Raw genomic sequence first — 19,389 nt, 5'->3', positions numbered from 1 at the left:
CTGGGGAGGGAATCATCCCAGTGGATGGGGGAAAATTGCTTAGAGGAGAGGAGGCTAGGCTGGGCCTTGGAGCACAGCCCTTGTGGAGACTAGCCCTGTGGGGCCTTACCTGTCTCACCTGTGCGTGGCTCTGTGTTTACTGTGGCAGTGCCTTAGTCATGTCACATGGCTGTAACAATGCTCAGAGCTTCCAGGACCAAAATAATGAAGGCTGGTTTTTTTTTTTTTTTTTTTTTTTGTTGTTGTTGTTTTGTTCTTTGGCTAGGGAGAGGTTGACATTCCATTTTTCCCTATGGACTTATTTGTATGTGCTTTCTCCAGATGGTGTGCTCCAGAGAGGTCCTTGTGCTCTGGGAATATAAATAAGGTGACCCATGGTGCAGGGTGGCTCAGAAGTCAGCTTGCCAGGACACGGCTTTCAAAACCATGTATTGGCTCTGTGGAGCCACAGTCATCTTGCTCTCAATGTCAACAGCTCAGGGTGCATAGGACGTAACCCTCCCCGCCCCCCCCCCCCAACCCCACAGCCTTTCTGAGGCAATGGATGTGTTCTCATGCTGGTGCTTCCTGCCTTCTTCCCAGGATTGCTTGGCTTTTTGAACTGGCAAGTGGTAGGAGAGAGGAGGATTAAGACAGTGCTTAGGAGACAGTATGAAGATTAGAGTTTGAAGACAGTGATCTGCGGGAAGGTGTGAGGTGCTGAGGGCTTGTGAGAAGAGAATTGGAGTCTAGAGAGGCTGACAGTGGTGGAGACATGGCTGCTTTTATGCATGTGAGGGAGGAGAAGTTAGTCGAGGAACTAAAATAGAGTCCATTAAGTGTTGTCAATGCCAAGCAGAGAGTCTAGTAAGGAAAAATTATATACCACAGATGGAATGGATAACATTAGAATTCCAACCCTGGTGAACCCAGTAAGAAATGAGATCAGGCCACTGTTGACTGGTCATTCCAACACAGTTGATAGAAAAAGGGACACCTTCCCCTTTCATTCATCCCAGAGGCACCCCAAGGGTTACTGAAGGGGCTAATCATGTAGTGGAATCCTTCCTGTGAAGATCATACCAAACATAAGGGATGTTCTTAGGTCAGAAATGCAGCCCCTTCGGGTCCTCTGGGTGGCTCAGTTGGTTGAGTGCCCGACTCTTGATTTTGGCTCAGGTCATGATCTCATGGTTCGTGCATTTGACCTTGCATCGGGCTCCGTGCTGACAGTGTGGAGCCTGCTTGGGATTCTGTCTTCCTCTCTCTCTGCCCCTCCCCTGCTCACTCTCTATTTCTCTCTTTCAAAATAAACAAACTAATTAACTAACATTAAAAACAAACAAAAAAGAAATGCAGCCCCTTCACCATCAAGGCCCACAAACCCAGTAGGAGATGTGTGCTCTGCTCGTGGCCATGGTGGTGGGCACACACGTGTATATGCCTGTGGGGTACATGTGTGAATTCTGAGGAGGCGGAGTATAGTCTAGCAGTTAACTATGAGTGCTGTGCATGCTGCTGAAATCTCTCATTGTCTCACTTTGTGACCTTTAATGAGTCACACGCTCCTTTGTTTTCTTATGTGTTAAATGGAGATACGAATGCTTCCAGCTCTCATGCTTCGGGTGCCCTTATTAATTCAAATCCTCTCTTCTAGTTTTTTCCTCTGGGGTATTATAAGAAAGTGAAGGCCCAGCCTTATTGGGGGCCTTCCTTGCTTTATGCCTATGATCCACACAGTGAGTGTAGGGAGGGCAATGGCAAGGTACGTGAGAGAGAGAGAAGACTTCTCATAGGAAGTATTGGGTTCTCCATGATCCTGACATTCCAGTTAAAATACTTTACCCCTGGGGGTGCAGCAGCTGCCCAGAGCAGCTGGAGCAGAGGAAAAGAGGAAGGTGAATGGAATATATGGGGAGGCAGGAGTCAGTGTCATGTTGAGAATATAGCCATGAATTGAGTATAGCAAAGAGGCAATTTTCTAGGCCCTGGGGACTGGGGGTGGGGCTCTAATGCTACAGCGACCAGATGGCAATAGTGCAGGAGGCAACTGTCGGGACAAGAAGGCTGTAGACCAGCTGGTACTAAAGAAGAACTGATGTGCTCATCTTGGTATCATAACAGGGGTGGTAAATTTGTGGCATCTGTGATACCATTTCCTACCCTTTGTGCCCATGGCAGACATCACTAATCTATCACAATATACTTTTCTTTGTAGTCAGAGAAGACTCTGAATCCTTTAGGTACAACCTTTTGGGCAGTCAAGTCAATCAGTTGGCATAAGAGTGAAAACTTATTTACTGTCTGTCACTGGTGTGATGATGGAAAGGACATAGATTTTGGAATTTAGCAGAAATGACAGCCCAGACAGGTACAAGCTTTGTTGTATTGAGCAGGCATATTGGTCAGGTCTTTTTTGGTTGCAAAGGATAGAAACTCAATTTGAGTTAGCACTGAGTTACTTAAGTAATATAACCCGAAGGCTCAGGGTAAGGCTAATGTCAGACATGGCTAGATGCAGGAGACCGATGAGGTTGCTAGAGTCTGTCTCTAGGACAGAGTATGTCTGCATTCTGTCTGGCTGAAATGGGTCATTGCTTATCCCCTGTGGGGAGACAGGGCTGGTGGTGGTGGTGATAGGGTCTAGATAGCAGGTCACAGTGGGAACAAAAGTTATATTGAGGGTCAAACACAGAAGGCTGAATCCAAGATAAGAGTAGGGAGAGGTGCTAAGTGTTCATCTGAATACTAGTGAGTTGTGGCGAGGAGAGGGAAGGGGCTCCACAAGGCAGTTTGTTTTGGGCCCAGCAGTTTCCCTGGAAGAGCCTTGTGTATACTGAACAGAGAAGAGGGTCATTGTGAGGAGGTTTGGAGGTGACATGCATATGCAACTGGTTTGCTTGCTCCAGCCACAGTCGCTGATGGCAACTGATGTGGCATCCAGGTGCCAGGCTCACTGCCCCACACTGCCACCCCATTCTCTGCTGCTACTCTTGATCCTGTGGCACCCAACCAGGTGACAAGTCTCCAGGTCACGCATCTGTCCTGGGGCATTCAGGTCTGGGCCCAGGCTGAGCTGATCCTGGGTGAACCTTGTAGGATTCTAGGGTGAGGAATCCAGCTGATCAGACTGAAGAGTGCCCAGAAAGTATGCATTGTGTCTTGGGGGCAGTCTCGAAGGCTCTAGGTGCCTTTAAATCAGAGAAGTGCAGATGCCTGTGTTCTGGATTTCACTGGTTTCTACCCAGGTTTCCTTCCTGACAGTGTCCCTCTACCCCACCCTGTCAATCCTTGTCATACAGAGCTCCGTTTCCCAGATATCAAATGCTATATAATGAATCACCCCAAAACAAAGTGGCTGATAGCAGCAAACACCTTGCTGTCTCCCACAGTTTCTGTGGGTCAGGAATTTCTTGGTTCTCTCATGGGGTTGCAGTCAGATGGTGACTGGAGCATCTGGGGGCTGGCTGGGAGTCTCTCTCTTTGCATGTGGTCTCTCCATGTAAGCTAGTTTGGGCTTCCTCACCACACGGAAGCCACAGGGCTTACACTGCATATTTTGGACCTAGTTTTAGAAGTGATGTACTGTCATTCTGCTGTACTTTATTGGTCAAAACAGTCACCCGAGACAAATCCCATTTCAGAAGGAAAGGACATAGGTCCTCTTTCTTAATGGGAGGGATGTCAAAGACTTGCTGACATAATTTAAAACCACTACAGGCCCCTACCCCCTCGTATCCAACCAACACTCATTGCCTAGATAGGTTTAAGGTACCAGGATATAATCTTACTTTGGTCCAGTGCCTTTCTTTTATTATACTATTTTTATTTTTGGAACTTGGGCAGAGACCTGAGTGAATTACACTCTTCAATTCATTGTACGTTTGCCATCATTGCTTCATGCAATGACTCTCATTCATTCACTCATTCATCCATTCTTCCTTTGTATCCCCATATCCTACTTTCCTTTTTTACTCCTAACTTTCCTTAAACAACCATTCTGTTATATTTATGAATATCCTTTATTTGCATGTGTTCTTATAAATATGTGTTTTAATAGACATATCTTGCACATGTACTGTTTTCTGTGTCCTCCTTTTCTCCCTTGCTCGGTGCTCCTGGGTGCATACACGTACCATACATGCATGCTGTAATGCATACATCTTATGTCTTGTCGCCTAAAATGAATCAGTGAAACTAGAGAGGAGGAGTGACATGTCCAGGGTCACACAGTTGAATTGCAACCAGAATAGTTTTCCTGAATCTTTTTCTCAGCATCACACATTAATGTTTTCATGTGTCATCTCCCAGTTTCTTGCAATCATTTGAAATAAGATTTTTTAAAAAATCGCAAGTCTGGGTTCCTTTTCCTAGCTCTCCTGTTTTCTCCCTAGTAACTGCCATCCTCTGTCCTCTCCTCCTGCAGGTTCCAACTATGGGAGCCCGCGTGCAGCTCACGCCAACATGAATGCCAATGCGGCTGCGGGTCTCGCCCCTGAGCACATCCCAACGCCCGGGGCAGCCTTGTCCTGGCAGGCAGCCATCGACGCGGCCCGGCAGGCTAAGCTGATGGGCAGCGCTGGCAATGCAACCATCTCCACCATCAGCTCCACACAGCGGAAGCGGCAGCAATATGGGAAACCCAAGAAGCAGGGCAGCACGACTGCCACACGCCCGCCCCGTGCCCTGCTCTGCCTGACTCTGAAGAACCCCATCAGGAGGGCGTGCATCAGCATCGTCGAATGGAAATATCCTTTGTGCTCTGGGTTGGGCAGGGGGCCCCTGGGAGCCCTGGCGGGGCCAGCCCCACAAATGCCACCAGGTAGTGAGCTGTGTTGGCTGAGCTGAGCCTACAAAGTGGCTCTCAGACCTACTGCTTCTTCATCACTGGGGCGCTGTTTGAATGCAGAATTTTAGGCCCTGCCCTAGACTTGATGAATCAGGATGTCTGGGGACAGGGCCCAGGAATCTGCTGGAATAACAAGCAGGGTATCTTTTTCATATATTTTTTCATATGATAAGCAACATTTGAGAAAATGATCCTAAGAGGTTATGAAATATCATCTCACCCAGCTGAGCCTTTCCAGGTGTGTTGGGTTAATAGTGGTTACATGCTGCTACTCCATAGCCTTCTTTACCTCCCTTGTTATGGCACTGGCGTAGTTTGATGACCTCCCCTCTCTCTAGTGTGAAAGAGCCCAAGAGGTGCAAGAGTAGTAGTTAACTTCAACTTCAGTGGTCAGTGACCCTGGTTCTTGGTTCAAGGCTTAGGAACAGTGGTTCTCAAACTTGGCTGCACATTAGCATCACCTGGAATGTTGTAACAAAATACGGGTGCCTGAGCCCCACTCAGGCATAATTCTAAAACTCTCCACATCATTCTGATGTATAGCCAAAGTGGAGAACGCTGGCCTGGAGGTTTCAACACAGATCCACTTTGTATGTATAGAGCCCAGTGAGTGGGTCCTTCAGAGAAAATGACTTTGAAGGGCCAGACTCTCACTGTGGAATTATAGGCCCCTTAATGTCCTGGGAATTGTGGGTTGGTGGAGATTGATAGGAGCTTCAAGATCAGTAGGGCCACCTCTGACTTTCCCCAGTGATGACATTGAACTCCATCTGGTCATATGGTCAGTGACAGACAGGACTAGACCTCTGGCACTTAGTTTTGGGCATTTCCATAATAAGAGTTCATGCAGGCAGGGCTACCATGTCTTCCGGGGCTCAGGATGGGAGTGTTTGGTGTTATTCATGACTTTCCATAGAAGGATTTAAAAGTCTTGGGTAGTGGTTGAAAGGCAAAAGAAGATGGCTCCGGAGAGAAGAGCTTCTGTTTAGCAATAAATGTCAGTTCTATAAATGTTTGAGCCCCTCCACTCAAAAATAACTTTATGAGAATGCAGTGCAAGCTGGCCGTCTGTCCTGAGTGGCCAAGCATGCTTCCAGTTCCCAGATGACTGGGTGAGAGGCTCGGCTCTGCACAACCTCCGTATGCTGCTGTCATAACTGCTCAGTCAGAACCACAGAGTGGGAAAGGTGGGGGCCGTGCAGGTCAGGCTCCCCCAAAGGGGAGGGCATTGAGGCCTGGAGAAGCTGAAGAACTTGGTCAGATCACATAGCCTGCAATGGACAGAGCTGGGTTTCAAATTGAGGTTCCCCAAGTCCCAGATCCATACATTTCCCATTCCCCATGCACCCATAGTATAGAGGATAGGTACCAGGGTAGATGTTCAGGGGAACACCATCCAGCCCACTGGGACACAGTGGCACCTGGATCTGGAGCCTGAACCACTCCCATCATGGCCATGCCTCCTGTGTTCTTGAGTGGTCATGGGTCCACTTTTCTCATCTTTAATAGGGAATAACCAGAGAATTAACAAGGGCTGCAGAGTCCGTGCATGTGGAAGCATTTTCAGAAAAGCTATGTCAGGGGATGTATTCAGTGAGTAGTAGTTAACTTCAAGTCTGTTCTTCCTCTCCTGGGATGGACAGCTCCCTGACAAGGAGCACTGAGTGCAGAATGAAGTGCCAGGTGCCATAGTAGCCTGGGAGAAAGGGAAGAGAGGAGATAGCAGTACACAGGGCATGGCGGGGAAGTGTGGGAGAATGGAGGCTTTGTAATGAAAATGTCTGATGTGTTGTCCATGGAAACTGGTCAGAAAGCCCCACGAGGCCTGAGTCTGGGATTCATGAAAAGACCCTTGACTGGGTCAGCAGCAGTGTTAACAAGGCAGTTACCTGGTGTGCCACCTGTGGACCCAGCCACCTCGCTGCACCCCCACGCTGGGCAGAGGGGTGCTGCAGCCACACCACCTGGGTGACTGTGCCCTCCTCACTGCAGGAAAGGAAGTGGGCCCAGCCTCAGCAGTGCTAGTTGGGTAGCATTCTTAGATTGCCTTGGAAGGGTAACTGGACAGGTAAAGAGATGGTCTGGTGTATTAGCTAGTCAGTGTTCCTTGAAAGAGTGGAATCTGATGCTGTCATTAAGAAGGGAAGACAGTTTTAAAACTGGTCTGGCTGCCACAGGGTGATATAGTACGCCTCCAGGTCTCAACCTGGGTTCTCCTCCACTCTGCAGCTGATGGCTTTTCTTATCTGCCTGATTGGTTTCTTTACACATTATCTTCTCTAGAAGTAGCAGGGACTTTTAGCATAAGATGATGGATGGATAGCCTGGATTGGCAGAGGATGTAGAACTGATAGTGTAAGAGACACCCCAAGCTTAGCCATCACCCACTTTGGTGGAAGGAACAAGTTGACATTTGAGGATTGGATGCATGAGGTCTGGCTTAGCTGAACTGATGTGCTATCACCCTGGTGGGAGGAGCACAAGGGACCAGATGATGGGAATGAAACTGAGCAGCCCCTAGGTCGAATGTCACTTTCCTAAGCAGATGGGGAAAGGGCTAGAAGGGAAGAGGTTTTGTGATAGGAGGAATAAAGTGCTAACTCCCTAAAAATGCTTTAGGGTAACTTTAGGATATATCAGCATAGAGTAGTCCTTACAAACTCAGACTTTGGAACCAGACTTCCTATGTTTGAATCCCATTCTGCCACAGGCTATGTGATGTTGGGCAAGTTAACATCTCACCTTTCTGTGCCCCACTGTCCTCATTTGGAAATAGGGATGACAATTTTATACTCAATCACTCAGGGTGTTTGTATGGAGCAGTTAGAAAAGAGCCTGGCACAGAGTATGCTCTCAGATGTTAGCTACTGTCCTTCCTGTTGCCATCACTGTCATCTTTGGCATCACCACTGTTATCACTAGTTCCTTGGCCAACTCAAGGGGCAGCACATATTGGAAAAGATAGTCAGTAGGTCTGTTTCTGGACCTGGCTCTGCTATTTGTCAGCTTGGAATCTGGGAGAGGTTGTTTTACTTTCTGTACCTGTCAGTCTGGGAGGTTAGGCAGGTCTGCTGCCTACCATCTTGTGGATATCAAGGCACACGTAGAAAATGGCAGCCTTCATGAGGTATGCTGGGTAAATGGACCCTCAGCTATGCCCATAGGGCTGAGGGGGATCAATAACTAGCACAGCAGCTAAAGCCTTGACTAAGATGCCTTCCAGGCCCAGAATTGCCCTGTTAACACAGGTCAGAGGCCATTCAAGGTAGGAGAATGAACCCTGGACTCTGTAGTCAGGGAATCTGGGTTCTAGTCCTGACTGGGAAGTACCTGCTGTGAAGTCTTCAGAAAGTTTCTCAGGTCTTCTGGGCCTCAGAGGTTTGGACTAGATAATCTCTAAGGTCTTTCTCCCTGCTTTGATTTATTAACTTTGTGAGTACAGGTTTCCCTGGGAGAGGAAGTTGGTCCCTTCTTCCAGGATTCCCATCCTCTTTCCCTTCCTCTTCCTGTTAGGTCCCATGGGCAAGCCTGGAAACCTGGCAGTGTTATGGGGGTGGGGGGAGATGGGGCTGGAAGAGCATAAACTGGCCTTCCTCTGAAGTTTCCCCTTTCTGGCCTTCATTTGTGGGTGCAGGGTAGAAGGACCCTTATCATATTAGGTCATTTTTTTCTGGAATTTTGATAAAGAAATCTGGTACAAGAACTTCACCAAGTGCACTGCCATTGGTGAGTGAACCAGCTTGTCCCTCTAGATCCCAGCACACGCCAACGGAAAAGTCATGAAGATCTAGATGTCAGCCTTGCCCACTGAAAGCAAGGCCTCCACAGACTAAAGAGAGGTAAGGTATTCCATGTGGAGCTGTGTCTTGGAGCAAAGATGGCTCTCCTGCCCTAAATGCACAGTATACATGCTGCTGTGCTCTTGAGGGTCCAGAGCCGCCAGCCATCTTCAGGTTCTGTGGAAGGTGTCAGAAGATAAAGTAGAAAGGGGAAAAAACACTCTAAACTTCGGATTAAAAGATCTGAATCTCCAAATTTCAATGAAAAATCTTGAAGTCAAGTCTGCCTTAAATCTACTATTTCACCTCTCCATAGCTTGAGTCCCTGGGTGGCAGCGTGGAAGCCACGGGAAAAGAGGTGTCTAGGGGACAGCCTGTCCCAACTGGAGCAGGCACTGCTCTGTAAAAGTACCCCTGAGCACACATGAGGGAAAATGAAGTCCAGTGCAATCTAAATAAATAAAAGAAGAAGAAAAAAGTTTTTAGAAATGTGTGTTTACTCTGGCACGCGACTGGCCTCCACTGCTTTTGACATATTAGGAAAAATTTTGGCGGGGACCCATTAGAAGCACTTTAAAAGGCATATGTTTCTTCTCAGAATACAAGGGGCTTGGAATGTATTGTTCAAACAAAATTCTTATGAATCTTTGATTCATTTTAAAATATATATGTGTATGTTTGTTTCACTTATGCCTTCTGTGGCCTTGACTTCCTTAACTCCCTTCCTCAGACCATTTGAAATAATTATTTTACTGACTATTTTTGCCAATTGTGTGGCCTTAGCGATCTATATTCCCTTTCCAGAAGATGACTCCAATGCCACCAATTCCAACCTGGTAAGTCCACCATCCCAAGTCTCTGCTTTTCTCCCTCGGTGCAGGACTGAGCTTGGATCACATGGATTCAAGGTGGAATGTGGGGAGAAGTGACATGTGTGTTTGACATGCGCAAAAGTGCTGCTGCGCTCAGATCTCAAGTGCTATTGCTGTCTATTCAAATCAGCACCTGTCTTATCACAGCCTGTTTTCAGAAAAAATATTCCAATTAGGTGGTGGTGAGATGTGTGCTGTGTGTGTGTGTGTGTGTGTGTGTGTGTGTGTGTGTATGTGTGTGTGTTGAGGGCTACAAAATGTGCTGCATAAGTTGCACGTGCAGGTGTTTGCAGGCGCAAGCTTTCATCTTGGATCATTTGTTACTTATTTTAAGTGACTGTGTCCCATTGGTAGGGTTTGCCCAGGTGATCTGTAGTATCACTGCACGAGAAGTAATTTCTAGGAAGCTTTTAGGAAAGTTTCCTTTTGCAGCCAAGATGTATTATTTAGTTGAAAGGGTTTTATTTTCTTGGGAAAGGCGGCTTTCCATTTGGATTGTTGGGAGGCCAGTGCTGGCAATTTGGGGTTAGAATTTGTCCATGGAAAAAGCGCAGAGTGTGTTTACTTTTGGCTGAGCGTGAAGTCATTACAGAGGCCTTTGCTCTGTCTGGGCATGGGAGGAAAAGAGTTCTGGAATGCAGTTGGCAAAATCAGGGCACTCCAGGATGCCTCTGCTGCAGGCGGTAGGAAGATCCTGCCTCTCTCCCCCTCCCCCCACAGAGACACCATAACTTTTCCTGTGATTCCCACCAAGTGCATCTTTTCCCCTCATCAGCACCTTCCTCTAATTAGCGAGATTGGGCTGTCTGATGAGATCGTTTTGAAAAGAAGCAGGAGGGTTACAGAATTCTCCTTTCTGTTGTTGCTGGCTGCTGATGGTATCATGGGTGTAATTCTTTTGCTTTTTAACCTTTGACATTTTCTTTGGCCCCTTCAGCAAATAGATCTGATGCACATTTGAAACTTCTCCCCTGTTTTCCCCAGTTCTGACGATTGGCCCCAGCTCCATATTGGGTAAGATGTTATGGTGTGAGCCGGGCTGCTGCGTCTTGTGGCTTGGCTTGGGCTACGTGTTGGGGACAGGTTCCCTAGCTGGCCAGTGAGCTCCGAGTGATGACATGGCCAGAGTCAGCAGGCAGGCAGAGCATTAGCAGTCCATGCGGCCTTCTGAGGCGTGACCTTGTCTCTTAACAGGCAAGAAATCTTTACTGTGTCAGAATAAATACAAGCAGGAGTGTCTCCCAAACGGCCCTTGGAAAAGCTGGAGCATCTTCCATCAGTTATACTTGTCTCTGTGTCCACCTCCATCCCCCCACCACAGCCCACCCAAAACCCCTGCAGCTTAGCACTTAATCTGCAACTTAAGAAAAAAAAAAAAAGAATCTGTGTCTTATTCTGAAGCCAGTGAAGCTTTGGGTGTACTCTAGGCAAAAGCAGTGGGGAAAGTGGCTAGAGAGTTTGTGTTTATTTTATGCCCCGGCCCCTCCTGTCCGAGCTCCCTGGGGGGATTAGCAGCACTGAGAGGGAAGCCTGGGCTGGCTGCATGGGAACAGAGGGGCTGGCAGGACAATGAGGGGAGGGGTTGTGTTGGACTTACCCTGGAGCTGGGGTGGAGGTCGCCGAGTGCGGAGACTGCTGGAGGGACAGTGGAGTTTTAAAATCACACCACACCACAGAGTGATGGAGGTGTTCTAAAGTGGGATGGTAGTATGGTTGCACAGCTGTATAACTGTACTAAAAATCATTGAGTCATATATTTAACAATGGGTGATTTTTATGGTATGTAAATTATACCTCAATAAAGCTGTTTTTATAAAAAAGAATAATACCAGCATGGAAACCCAGGCCTTTCAATGCCTCCCAACATCAGCTGCTTGTTGCTCTTTTATACCTTGCAAATGAAGGGGAGGTTAGATAGGTGGAGGGAAAGGGGTGATGGGGACAGCCAGTGAAATTTGTCAGTGACATTACACTAGGAGTTTGGGGGGGGGTTGCAGAGCAAAGTGTGAAGAGTTGAAAAGGGGCTTCTACGTGCTAGATCAATTCCCACCTCTTTCAAGCCATGGCTTGGGCAGTGACTTACCAAATGAGGGAAGCATGCTAGCATTTCCTTTATCCCAAATACAAACACACACAGATAGACACATAGATACACACACAAACACACAGAGACGTGCACAGATAGACACAGACACGCACATGGACACAGACACACATACAGAGACATATACATACATAGACACACACAGACATACACACAGATGTATACACAGACACAGACATATGTGCAGGTATATTACACAGACATGTAGACATACACACAGATGTACACACACACAGACATACACACAGATGCACACAGTAGACATACACATAGACATATACCCACAGATACACACAAAAACATACATGCACATATACATACATAGACACATAAACACATAGACACATACACATGCACACACTTCTCTAATTCTGCTCCATTCCTGAACTTATATATATGTATGTGTTATGTGTGTGTGCATATATATATAATTTTTTAATTTTAATTTTTTTTTAGCAAGAGCCTGCATTTGCCACTTCTGCCAGTTTGCTTTTGCTCTTTCTTCAGCTCCATGCTCTCTGTCTCCCATCTCTATCTCTGGAAAGTAAAAGATATGGATCTCAGTTGGCAAACTCAGGAGGGAAAGAAATGCAACTTGTTTTTGCTTTCCTATAACTGAACATCCTGTCTGATTTGTGACTCCATTTGGCCTGTGGCATAGAGCTCATTCCTGTAAGTGCTCTCAGCCCCTTCCCTGTAGTTGTAGCTTAGGGCCACTGCATTATGGAACCAAGGGGACACACTGCTCTTGTGTGGTCAGTCCACACCATTGAAGAGGCCTTGTCCCTCTTGGAAGGGCCTTGGTCTTTGATCCCTGCAGGTGGTGTGGTCCCTTATTCTCCAGCATGGGGTCTCTTGATCTGTAGCTCTGGATCTCTTGTGGCCGTGCTGGGGCTGCAGGAATGGGGACACAGTGAAGATTTCAAGGCCTTTTCAAGGACACACCCCAGGGCCTCACTTATTTTTGTTTCCTTGCTGATACTTCCAGGTTTGCCATCTTGGGGTCTTTGTTTGGGGCAAGGTTGCCCAGCAGATGCCTCCTGTAGTCTTCTATATGGTTCTCAGTGCCCTGACCTATACTCTTTGAACTCTGAAGCCATGGTATGACTCCTGTTCCCTGCATTCCACTGTGTCATACCTTCCCTGGGAGAGTGCAGGCCATCAACTTAATGGGAGGAGTGCACGACGGCCAAGGGGTATTAGAAAACCCCTAAAACAAACAACCAAGCCAAACCCACACTGGCTTGTAGACCAGGCTATTATTCTGCTCCCTGGATATAATGCATATGAGTGTTGTGATTTGGGCCCTCTTCTTCCCCTTTCTCTCCACAGCATCTTATGTTGTGAGGTGCCCCTTTGCAAAACTCTTTTGTCCCTTGGCTTTGGGACATAGTTACTATCAAGTCCCCTTACTTTTTTTTTCCTGCTTCTAGCTTCTTGTCTTCTATGGGGACTTTTACCGGACTGTGTTCTGGCCTGTCTTATTTCCTCTTTTTGTGCTCTCCCTTTGGTGAGCCCAGCTACTTCCACAATTTCATGTTCCCTGTCTAGCTGTTTTATGCTGTTCCTAGACTTATGTACCCAGCTCTCAGCTCTTTTCTAAAGCCCGGGCTAGGATTTCCTACATTAGAGAGGCCCATAGACCAGTGCAGTGATTCCTGAAACTGGCTTGATTAGTACAAACACCTGGAGAGCTTAAACTGAAAGATTCCAGTGCTTTGGTAGATCTGATTCAGATTGAGTAGTTCTGGGGCATGGTCTGGGAATATGCATTTGGAAAATCCCTCATGGGCAGGGTTGGGGAGCTAATGATCAGTCAGATTTGGGAGCTACTGGCTTTTTGGATGGAGTAAACTTTGAGTTGGCCTGATATGGGTTCATGTCTTGGCCTTACCACTTTGTATCTTAATCTGGATCTTAATGTGGAGTTGTTTATTTTAGTCTTTCTGAACCTCAGTTCCCTAGCCTGTAAAATGCAAGTAATGCTCCCTCGCGGGGTTGTGGGGAAGAATAAGGCCGACGGTGATCATGAAATGCCCAGTATGGTCTTGGCACACAGTGACATGTGCCAGGATGTCTTGCAGACACTTCAGACAAACAAGTCCAGATAGGATTTATCCTCGCTCTCATCACACAACCGGTCTCAAAAAAGAAAACAAAAGAAACCATGCAGGAATGTTGCTCCTGACCTTTGCTCTTAGCCTGGTCACTGGCTCTACGGACTGACCTTGATGTCACACGGAGTCATCCTGAACGCCTTCTTCCCCTCACTGTGTTCATCTGAGCAGACTTCCAGAAATGGAATTTCTATTGACAATATCTCCAATTTAGCTTCCTTTCTATTTTCGAAGTCATTTGTGTAAACTTCCTGTGACTTTGTTTCTTTGTCTGTAAAGTGGGAAGAGCATAATCACAGTATCTACCTTGTGAATTGCTGTGAGTATTAATGAGACAAGACGGGTAAGGTTCTTAGAAGAGTGCCATAGTGAGGGCTCTATGCTGGGCAGTGGTGGTGTTGTTACCCTCATGCCATTGTCAGCATTCCAGCCTGGGCCATTGTGGCCTTTTGCCTAGACTATTGCAATAGCCTTTTGCCTTGTATTCTACCTCCAGAACCTCCTTCTATGGGTCCATCTTATGCTCCTTCAGTCATTTGACAAACATCCATGCCCAGAGCCAGGCACAGTGTTTGGGATATTTCAAGAGGCAGACAGGAAAGATAAACATGTACAGATGTTTGCAAATCGTGAAAGGTCTTATAGGGGCTCAAAGTGTCAGGGAGGAAGCAATGATTTGTTTTGCTATTGGGAAGAGAAGAGGGAAGGCTTCACATGGGAGGGCATATTTGAGTTGCCTCTCCCAATAAGAGGTGATTTCCAGGCCAAAAGAGGCAGTTTATGTGCTGCCAAAGTGAGCACCCAAAGAGGCATTTCAGGCTGAGGTGTACACATGTGCAAAGGCCCTGTGGCTGTGCCCTTTATAACTAGAGTTTCAAGTGAATGAGAAGAGCCAGGAGAGGGGGGTCTTCCTGGCCCATGCCAGCAGTTGAACTTAACTGCAGGTGATGGGAAGATCCTGAAGATTTTAAGAGCAGCAGAGGACTGGGTCTGGGAGTCTTTTTGAGAAAGTGTGCTTTCTTTTTTTCTTTTTGAGAAAGTGTAAGGAAAATGGCTTGGATAGAGACTTCACTATTTGTAAAGAAAAAAAGAAACTGCAGAAGTCCAGATGATAGTGACAATAGGGATAGAAAGGAGGGTGGTCGATTTAGGAGGTAAGCCTCCCCAGACTTGTGACCAATTGGATATTGTAGATGAAGCAGAGAGCAGAGTCCTGGGATGGTGATGTGCCTTTAGCCAGGAGGACTTCACATTTAAGGGGAAGGGACTGAGGGATGCAGTCTGAGCTTTGTTAAGTGAGAAGCTCATGGAACACGCACATGGAGATGTCCAATAGGCAGTAGATACTGGTTAGAGGCTCAGGAGGCAGTTGGGGCTGAAGAGGGAGGAGTGAGGGCATAGATGGTAGGAGAAGCCACGGGCGTGATTTGGAGCATTTCAGGCTGGACCCTGGACTCCCAGGCTGAGGTGGACAGAGGGAGGGGAGCCCCAGAGGGTATGACAAAGATTCAGCCTGTGAGGTAGGAGGGAAACCAGAGAGAGTAGAGTTTTAGAAGCAAAGGTCAGAAAGTTTACAAACATAGAAGAGAGACTGGTTGCTGGCTCAGGCTTGTCTTTCTGGCAGTCCAGGAATCCCAGGAGGACTGGCCTGCTTTGCGGGGGAAGCTGAGCTCAAGGCCCAGCATAAGAGGAGAGGACGTAGGCTGGCATCTGTAGTCTCCCCCAGGCCCTGAGATAGTAGGTGCATAATGACTGTTTATTGAGCTTCAGTGTCGTGCCAGAACATGGTCCCTCAATCACGTAGGTTCCCCTAAGATGAAGCTCGAGAATTCCCCCAGTACTTTCATGGTGTGGTCCTATATTTTAAATAAGGAGCTGCTATTTCAGAGTCCTGCTCTGAGAAAAGCAAAGGAGGGATGATGGCAACAGCAGTGGTTTTCGGACCTCGGTGGGTGAGGATCCTATGGAGAACTGGTTAGCATGCAGACTCCTAGGCCCTGCCCCAGAGACTCCCATTCCATGTCTGGAGTGGGCCCCAGAGTCTTGTCCACGGTCATCCCCCCTCCTCTGTGACCTGGTGTGGGGGACTGGGGACTGGCCTCTGAGCTTGTCATCATAGGGTGGACCCTCCTGAAGCTCGCCGTCCTGACAGCCCTCTCTGGGACACGTTGGCTGCTGAGAGGTTTCCCACTCTGTTGGGTTCAAGAACAGACTGTTTAACGAAGCACGCTGGTGCTGTCACAGAATTAGCAGAGTCTTCCTTTCACACACCCTGGCAGACTCACATCTGCGCTTATGGTTTTCCCTTCCATACATCCTCCGTCATCCTCTCCTTTCTCCTGTCTCCTTAATATAACCCCCACTTATTTTTCTAGCACTTTGCTTTCTTCTCCTTCCGAGAGATGAAAAGTATTCCGGTATAGAATTTTTTTTGGCTCTTTCTCTCATTATTTAAAGAAAAGTCTGTTTTATGCTCCACCTAACATATACTTTTGCACCCAAATCCATCATCTTTGTTATCTTTTCCTCATGTTAGTAAAGGATAATGAAACCGAACTGGCCCATGACACGACATTTCTCTCTGTGTTATTCACAGTCTTGTTACTGGCAATGCCACCTGCTATGCAGTACATCATTTATAATATAGCAGCTGTAAACCTGTTCCACCAATAGCCGTTACCCAGTAGGTGTATTGTAGGGTGTCTGTTGAATAACCTCAGCGAGTGGGGTGAACTCATTGTGTGTGGAAAACTCCCAGTTCTCTCAAACCCTGAAGTCCACAAAGATTTGGCTTGGGTTGAAATATTAAGAGAATATATTTGGCATTTGACCTTGTGCAAAGAACAGTGCTGTGTACTTTCTGGAGCAAGAGCCAGGCTCTCTGCGGAGGCGGAGAGGCCAGAAAAGGAGTTGTTTTGGGGCTGGGCTTGCCATCTCCATTGCAGACTAGAGTGAGCTCAGGGGGATGGGTTTGTGAGAGGTACTTGAACCACATTAGGAAAAAGGTTGGAATGTCAGATTTCCTCACTTCCTGCTGTAAAGTTGGGACAATGATGAGAGTTGGCGTCATAGGCTGGCCGCGAGGGTTAAATGAGTTAATGTATGAGAAGTGCTTAGAACAATGCCTTGGCACAGCAAATGGGTGTTGTCCTTTAGAACTCAAAACCAGAGGCTGAAAGCCATCCCCTCCATCTGGTTCCTTGGGGTAAGTCAGGATCAGTGGCACTTCAGGCTAGCTTTTGTTTCAGAAGGGCGAGAGAGGACACCCAAAAGCCCTCGTTTCTAGCAACTCTAATCTGGCAAGATGGACGTGTGTCTGCACATGCCTCAGCCTCATCGTCTACTGCACAGGGAGGAGAGTGGAGATGCATTCATGGTGAAAGACAAGCCCTGAAGGGAGAGCCCTGGGTGGCCTGTGGGGGACCCTATCCCCCACCCCCACAGGTGTCTTGTGCCTGGAACAACCCTGTGTCTGTCTCTTCCCAGTCATAGCTTCGGGAGCCGGGGTGTGCCTGAGCACTGTAGAGTGGAGGTTTCCACAATCCCCAGGCAGGCTGGGCTGAAGGCACTCTGCAGGGTCTTGCATTTAGGCCACAAGTTCTGAGATGAGTCCAGGACCTGCCCACCAGGCTCTCCGAGACCTGGGTGGCCCCAAGTCAGAGCTTCTATTTGAGAAGTGAATAAAAATGCCAGTTCAGGGGGCCCCTAATCTCTCTGCAGTGAGCTGTGATTTCTTGTATCATCAGGTTTGTCTAAGAGTGAGACTTTCATGCTTCAACAAAATGCAATTTGTTATTGCTACCTTGTATGTGTCATCTTAATGCCCCAGACTTACACACTTTGCAGAAATACTAGGGTTGTAAAATACACCAATAGATAATTGCAGGTAATAAGCCACATAGCTTCTGCATCGTATGTGAATCGTCTCTGTGCTGTGTGGTGAGAGGGAGCAGGGTTGGGGGGAGGCAGCAGTGTATAGTCTGTCTTTGGATGAGAGAATGAGCACGATACCGTGCTTCCTCTGAGGCGCTCATTGATTTGGTCAGGGTGGGACCTGGGCATGGGTATGTCTTAAAAGCTATTCTGGAGCCAGGGTTGCAGGAATTGACCTGGGAAGAGAGATCTGAACTGCATGGCCTTAGGTCAGCCACTTAACCTTCCTATTTGTGTCTCTTCCGGCGAGTGGGAGTAATAAAACCTGCTTAGTCATAATAATCGCCCTTATTGAGTGATCACCAGGTGCCAATGCTTTGCAAACACTATTCCTAATCCCCACAGCAATAAATTATAATATCTATTTACTTCTTTACTTGAGGGTAGAGAATTTTTCCCTTTTGTTTGCTGCTCTATCCCCAGCGCCTTGCGTGGTAACTGGCATATGTCAGGCTCTTGATAAATATTTGTCGAGTGAATGAATGAACCCTGCCAGGTAGTATCCCTTTATTTCAGATGAGGAAATAGTATCTCAGAGAAATAAAGTGACTTGGCGAGTGAGTGGCAGAGTTGTAATTTGAACTCAGGACTGTATGAGAGCATTGCCTGGGCTCTTTGCTCTGTTCTCTGGAGTATGTAGGGTTGCTGTGAGCATAGAATGAAGTAGGTGTGAAAATGTTTCAAATATTAAGCACTCTGTAGCAGTATTAACAGGTATTTAAAAAAACAAACTTGGTTCTGTTTCAGAATAAATTTGGTAAATGCTGAGAGAACTGAAGTTAAATTAATTTGTTGTGAGACTTCTTGGAGTCCTTGACATGATAACAAGTCACTATTTAGTGCTTTGAGTATTTTAATGCATTTAAGAATCTTAAAAACCCTAGTTATTATCCCATTTTACCGATGAGGACACAAGCTCTGAGAATGGAAATAATTTGTGCCTTGAAGCGTAGCTGCGAAGTGAAGACTGTCTTGTAGACAGTTGTGTGGACACAGGCAGTTACCTGCGTGTGTGTTCTTAACCATTGTGCTACAGCAGCCTCCCTGTGAGTTAAGGTGCCTCTAGGCTCCCTGGACTTTCCCAAACCATCCCAAACTACAGACAGTTTGAGGAGTGGTGTCCCTTGGAACACACCATGGTGAGTGCTGTACTCAATCAAGTAACTCAGTAGTTTAAAACCACATGCAGGAGAAAACCCTCACCCCAAGGATGGATGCCGTTGGGAGAAAGGACAGAGCAGGGAGCAGGATGGGGCACACTGCAAGGCCAGTGCAGCAAAGGAGGCCAGCCAAGCCCACCTGGTGGCCGGGTCAGGGACTTGGCATTTCCGATGGGATGGCAAGTTCCCTGATAGAGTTGTGCTTACTCTGTCTTAAACCCTCGGGTGCCTGGGGCAATTGTTTGACTCAGTGTTTCCTCACTAAATATTTCAGAGGAGGAAGCATTGTCTGCTCTGCATTTGCCAGAGGATGGGGTGAGAGGAGATGATGCTTTGAAGTCTAAGCATGTTGACACCTCTTGCTTCATTTTTATCCATCTGTATTCATTTTGGGGGGAAAATGTTTCATACGGATTCACACTCTGGGTAATGGAACCCCTTTCATGTATCAAACTCCTTTTAACGTAAGTATATTTGAAGAAAGTCTTTCTGGAATATAAAATACAAATCCCTGGATCTTTAAAAGAAAATTCTCAAAATACTCCCATCCTTTTTCTGGGACTGTATAGTCACTGGAAACTTCAATTATTAAAACT

At 47.0% G+C, this 19,389-nt stretch overlaps 1 protein-coding gene across 12 annotated transcripts in view; it reads left to right on the top strand.

Moving 5' to 3' along the window:
- Positions 1–19,389, top strand: part of CACNA1C (calcium voltage-gated channel subunit alpha1 C) — a 662,038-nt gene that overhangs the window by 53,766 nt on the left and 588,883 nt on the right. For all 12 annotated transcript variants that reach the window (XM_047065565.1, XM_047065566.1, XM_047065559.1 and 9 more), the window contains exons 2-3: positions 4,406–4,736; positions 9,338–9,443. In XM_047065565.1, the coding sequence (XP_046921521.1) occupies positions 4,406–4,736; positions 9,338–9,443 (437 nt within the window). The remainder of the gene's footprint in view (positions 1–4,405; positions 4,737–9,337; positions 9,444–19,389) is intronic.

Source organism: Lynx rufus, unplaced genomic scaffold (genome assembly GCF_022079265.1).
Source record: "Lynx rufus isolate CCGP_SWC_20201006 ecotype Redwood Valley unplaced genomic scaffold, mLynRuf1.p SCAF_7, whole genome shotgun sequence".
NCBI classification, from domain to species: domain Eukaryota; kingdom Metazoa; phylum Chordata; class Mammalia; order Carnivora; family Felidae; genus Lynx; species Lynx rufus.
This window is presented reverse-complemented; position numbering and strand designations above follow the sequence as displayed.